The 5,847-nt window shown below is 47.9% G+C and overlaps 1 protein-coding gene across 2 annotated transcripts; it reads right to left on the bottom strand.

Annotated features, from left to right (window-relative positions):
* Positions 1–721: 721 nt before the first annotated feature.
* Positions 722–4,287, bottom strand: RPL38 (ribosomal protein L38). 2 transcript variants are annotated; one of them, XM_081218908.1, is made up of 5 exons: positions 4,181–4,287; positions 3,935–3,969; positions 3,728–3,788; positions 1,548–1,670; positions 722–796 (listed from the first exon to the last, which is right to left on the bottom strand). In XM_081218908.1, the coding sequence occupies exons 2-5, from the start codon at positions 3,935–3,937 to the stop codon at positions 771–773; spliced, it is 213 nt and encodes a 70-aa protein (XP_081075034.1). In that variant the 5' UTR covers positions 3,938–3,969; positions 4,181–4,287; the 3' UTR covers positions 722–770. The 2 variants fall into 2 exon arrangements, with proteins under 2 accessions (XP_081075034.1, XP_081075035.1); XM_081218909.1 differs by lacking the exon at positions 4,181–4,287 and adding an exon at positions 4,087–4,172.
* Between the last annotated feature and the right edge of the window lie 1,560 nt (positions 4,288–5,847).

Below are 5,847 nucleotides of genomic sequence, written 5' to 3'. Positions count from 1 at the left end.
CACTGCCTCAAGGTCCGGGGTCAGATCTCTGGCTCCTCCCTTTAATAGTCAACTGGATTTCAGACTGGTCTTTGGGTTTCAGGGGCTCCTTTCGCTGGGCTAACATCCACTCATCTCCATGCTTAGCTCATAGGCTCCTTCTCACAGCCCCTCATCTAAACTGTCCTCTCATCTGCGTTCAGCTCACGGCACCAAGTACCACTCCCGAGCTCCACTTAACCTTGAGTAGCACTTAGGAAACACACAGGAGTGAATTTTCACTCCTGTGCCTGAGAACACAAGTGTCTTAGTCGAGGGAGGGGAGGGAATCACACATCCACCTCCGCATCAAGAAATATTTCAACATGGCAGACACAAAAGCTCCACCACCTCCTGAGGAAGAGACGGCTTTATTTACTGCCATTTCCAAGAAGGCTAATCAACTCCTCCTTTTAACCATCATTTTCACGACCAGGGAGCTCACTTTACCTAAATGACTTTTACATCCCATGAGTGCAGACTGGCTTCACTTCCACCAATAATTGGCTCTTTTAACTGCCTATTTCCATCTACTTATTTTCAAACTTAGGCTTAAAAAAAAAAAACATGGCTTTATTTGTCCACTGGGATGACAGCCCAAGATTAGGGATGCAACAAGGTAGCAACCAGGGCCCCCATCCTATTCCCACCAGAAGCCATTCCAAGTAACACCCACACCCCTCATCCTCAAAGACAAAGGCCATTGTGAGAATTTAAAAAATTTTAATACAGTTCAAATCAGTGTGCGTGATTCATTTCAGCTCCTTCACCGCCAAACCTAGAGGAAAAGAGACACCAAAAGTAAGCCATTCAGAAGATTACTCATTTTATTTGAGTTACTACTGCTTGTCTGGGTTTTGTACTTAAGCTAAAGAGGGCTCGCAAAGCTCAGAAATTAAGCCCACCAGGACGGTTTTGCTTAAAACATTAACAGTTAGTGTTTGATAATAAAAACGTTCCCTCTCTCAGCCTTTCTAAAGATGTTCCGGTTAGTCTTACAAAGGCAAGTGGTGCTGGCTGACTTCTCACTGTGAAGAAGCAGCCTTTAGAAACCCCTCTGGGCTCCTGGGGCAGTTTCCTCCCAGTTGCCCTTTTGAGCCTTCCACCACCAGGACAGGCCCCTATGCTTAACTAACCTATGCTCATGGCCTGTTGTATTTAATAAGTCTCTCAACCTATAAAAATGGGGGTCATCAATATACCAGCACCTACCTACCTTGTAGGGCTGTGGTGAGGGTGAAATGAGTGACACAGAGTAAGCATCAGCTGTTATGATGCTGCATTAGGAAAGCACTGAAGGGGGTGAAACAAACTTTCCTGTGGCCACGGAAGCGATGTCTGGTATGGGATCTAACCTCTGAGAACCACCCATATTCCTTGCACTACACCCACAGCAAGAGCAGATACTGAGACAAACCACAGAATGGACTTTCCTCATTCTGGGGACAAGTCAAGAAACAAGATGGTGACACAGGGACCCTCCACATTCCAGGTTGTTGCCCCTCCCCGGGGGTTTCTGCCTTACTCACCTGGGGGCAGGGACTGCTTCAGCTTCTCTGCCTTCTCTTTGTCTGTGATGACCAAGGTGTAAAGGTACCTGCTACATCGAACTTTAAACTTCACATTATCCTTATTTTTCTTGATCTTGACCGCTATCAGAGACCAGAATTAACAATTAAATTGTATCACAGAAAAGAGAGGGCGCACAGTCCACCTGCTTTATAGTTCTGCAGGAAGTGGCACATGTGACAGCTGTGCTTGCCTCCCTCCACTGTCCCTCTGTTGAAACAGAAAACAAGACGCCCCCGCCCTCCTCTGAGCTCAGTATTTAAAAATAATGTCAGAAATCTTCATTTCCCTTACATTAATACTCAAGAACCTGGAGCTTAATGTTTATATTTAAAACACAGGTAGTATCTGGTACACTGAACACATCCTAGAACATCCTGTGTCCATCTTATTATTATTATTTTTTTAAGGGATGAAAGTAGTTCATAAAGTAAGGAGATGGATTATCTGCTGAGATCAAGAACTTTCCATCACCCTTCTAGAAATAACTCTGCATATGAGATGCCATCGGGGGCGATGCTAAGGCTCTTCCTTCAGGACCGCCCCCCGACATAATGAGCATGTACTGAAGCTTTTCCTCAAATCTGAGCAGAACACATTCTCTGGGCTCTTTATTGCTTTAAAATTCTATCTCAGGAACACAGCTCAGCCAATAAAAAGCCCCAAGTGTGCTCAAAATTCAACAGCGCAAGGTTTGAAATTTAGCAAACAGTCTCGTTATGTACAAGCGTCAATGCATTTTTATGAGGCCGGCACCTATTCTGACGGCTGGAAGACATCCGCTTCCCAGGTTACTCATGTCAGGCACCTGTAAGTTCCTCGTTCAGACTTCTACAGCACAGTTAACTTGGACTCACAACCCATAGCTCCATCTCTGCCAATAACTGCTAAAGGGGTAGGACATGTCACAGGAAGCAGAAGCTCTGTGGCCCTGTCGAAGGCACTGGCTGCCTTGGCTCATGTTTTAATAAATCAGGCACATGGATATTTACTCAAACCAACCTATTTTGCTATCTTAACATTCCCCCCAAAGCTAAGTATATTGCGTCGTCCCTAGTAGCTGCTGTACATCTATAAACTGAAACCTCACAAGATAAGGCAGATGCATCTCTTAAAAATGTTTATTCAACATCATATGATGCAGCAATTCTACTTACAGGAATATACTCAAAAGTACAGAAAGCAGCAACAAGAGATATTTGTACAACGTTCACAGCAACATTATTCACAAGAGCCAAAGGCAGAAACCCCCCAAATGTCCACGGACGGATGGATAAACAAAATGTGGCACGTACACACAATGGGTTATTTAGTCTTAAGGAGGAAATCCTGACAAACTCTCCAACATGGATGAATTCTGAAGATATCATACTAAATGAAGTAAGCCAGTCATGAAAGGACAAACACCAGATGATTTCACTTACATGAGACACCTAGAAGAGTCAAACTGATAGAGACAAAGTAGAATGGCGGTGGCCGGGGCTTGGAGGGGGAGAATGGAGACCTATTGTTTAATAGGTCACAGTTTCAGTTTTGCAAGATAAAAATTTCTGGAAAAGGATGGTCGCACTATAATGTGAACACACTCAAAGCCAATAAACTGCACACCAAAAACATTTTATGTTTATTTTACAATTAAAACTATAAAGAAAAAATTTTAAGTTTATTCAAAAAACACTCACTGAGCACACGTCCATCAAAAACTCGCTGTTTTATGTTTTTGATGCATCAATTACTTTCCCCTTCGTTTACAGGCTAGGACACTAACACGCGTAGAAGGGAACTTAGTTCCTTGGGAGCAGGGCCTGTCCTCAGCCCAGAGCCTAACACGCAGCACTAAGTCGGAGTTCATGAAACGCGCATTTCCAGATTTTCACCCAGTAAGGATGCCGTTCTGAGCACCTACCATACACAAGAAGACACACACGAACAAAACACCTTAGAACGTTTCTTAAACGTTCACAGTTAGCTGAAGAACAGAACACACTGGCCAACCAGCTTTTCTTACGCGAGACCTGCTAAAACCACTGCTCCCCGACAGCACGCACAGGCTTAAGCAGCCGCCCGGCCCAGCGCCCGTGCAGGGGCGGCTCCGCGCCAACGCGACCCTTTCCACTCGCTCGTCTAGACGCTCACTTACATTTGGCGTCCTTTCGTCTGGCTGTGAGCAGAAAGTCCTTGATTTCCTCAATTTTGCGAGGCTGCAACACAAAGCAAAAATAAGCAACTGCAGAGACACGCTTTTCTGGGATGGTCGGGCCTACCAGCCGACCCCTCGCACAGGCACCCCTGCCCTCGCCCCTCGCCCGCCAACCCCGGAAAGGCCCCAGGCAGGGGTCGTACTCACCATAGCGACGAGGCGCGGAGAGCGCGGGGCAGGACCTGCGGGAAAACGAGCATCAGCGTCCATGGGATGCGGGGGCCAGCGGCTACCCCGCTTCCCCTCCCCGCACCCCCGAAATGCCGGCCCCATCGCACTCCATTCTCCTCCCCCCGCACCTCTGATCCAGGCCCGGGGTCCCCAGACGTCACCCGGCCGTAGATTACCACGGATTACCCCCCACGCCCCACGTAGGGCCCGAGAAACACTCACCGTGAGCAGCCAGAAGCGAGGAGAACGGAAGAGAAAGAGACTCCCGTTTCCGGGCAGTTAAGCCCGCCCCCAGCGGAAGCTGGGTACGGTGTCTGCAACGGGTCAAGAATAGCAGAGGCGTTCGCCTTTCCCATCGCTGCGTCTCTCCGTAGCTTAACAGCGCGGCTCCCCGAAAGCAATGGGCCACCTGCCTCCACCACTCCCTACCTTCTCTATCCTCCGGTCCAAACCCCACCTTGGCTTTGCTAGGTTTTATTTCAGATCCGGTTTGAAGACGTGTGTTAGGACTTATTATCTACTACTTTCATTAGACCTGTGTATTGGGCATCTACGCAGAGATTTTTTTTTTTTTCTTTTAAATGGAGGGACCCTCCTACGTACATTTTATAACCTCTTTCTAGGGGTTCCTCCCTTTCCTTCTGGTCTCCTTTTCCACGGACATCTAATCTGTCAAGGGCAGGGCCCTCTTGCTCGCCTCTTTTTATCTAACGGAGCTTTTCCACTGGCTGCTTCCAATTCCTTTAAGAACTGGTACCATAAAAGCAAGTTAAAACTTGGAATAGCTAACGTTTATGGAACACTCACACCGGGCATCTCCTGTACTAAGCACTTTACCCATAGGGCCTCTGTGATCCTCGGGCGTGCTTGTGACGGGTGGCTCCGGTCGTTTACCCTAGTCTTACCCGCAGAGAATGAAGGCGTGTCAGTTGCTGGGAGAGGTGAAGTCAGGACTCGAACCCACGCTCCCAGACTCTTGACCACCTCCTTACTAGGCTGCGCACCTGAAACGGGCTGGCAGCTCTGGGAAGGCAGCGTTCCCTTTGCCCCTTTGGTTCCTCGCAGCCTTCATCCCATCCCTGGTATTATTTTCTCAGCACAAATTTACCCTCAGCTCTTCCAGAACGTCTTTTCAGGCAGGCTCCGGGAAACCTGAGGTTATCGATTTTATTTTCATCCTCCACTCTATTTTTAACCTCCTTACAAATGTCTACATTTTATTATATTTGTTTCCTCCCCAATTTAATAACTGCACAACAGAATGTAATTGCCCTGTGCGCATTATTACAGAGCAGCTCACTTGAAAAGAGTCCTTTACCATGAACTTCGCTTTGAACCCACTTCCCTCCCCCCTTCCCTCCCCTTAGACAAGCCCAGGTTGAGCATTTTCCTAGAGATGCTGGAGATACAGGGAAGGATAAACCCACAGTCCTTGCCCCTGGGAGATCAGGAAATCCTCTAATTGTGCTAGACAGCCTTTTAAAAGAAGCCAAACTATGTTTCTGTGACTACAGATGCTTCTGGGTGTTAACAAAGAGAAAAGTTAATTGGCAGGGCCTTAATGTGAGATTATCTGAAGGTCAGGAAGCCTCAGTTCTGACCTGAGAAAGACACTCTCAAATCCCCCCGCCTGACCTGACAGCCCCCCTCCATCTCAGGCTGATGCCTTTCTGGTCTTTTCTCCCCCACTGCACCGCCAAAAGCAACGACCTTTTCAGCCCAGCCAACTGGTGCCTTAAGGGCACTTCCTGACCCCAGGCATCGGTCTGTGCCCTCCCCCCGACCCTAAATCCTGCTCATCCTCAGAGCTCAGCTCCGCCCTCTCCTCTGGGCAGGACCCTGCACCTCTGCCTCCTGTCACCCCGTCACTCATGCAGCAGTTACTCCCA

The sequence above is a fragment of the Mesoplodon bidens genome, assembly GCF_964165515.1.
Source record: "Mesoplodon bidens genome assembly, chromosome: 19".
Lineage (NCBI taxonomy): Eukaryota > Metazoa > Chordata > Mammalia > Artiodactyla > Ziphiidae > Mesoplodon > Mesoplodon bidens.
Note: the sequence above shows the minus strand (reverse complement) of the source record. Positions and strands in the feature narration are given on the sequence as shown.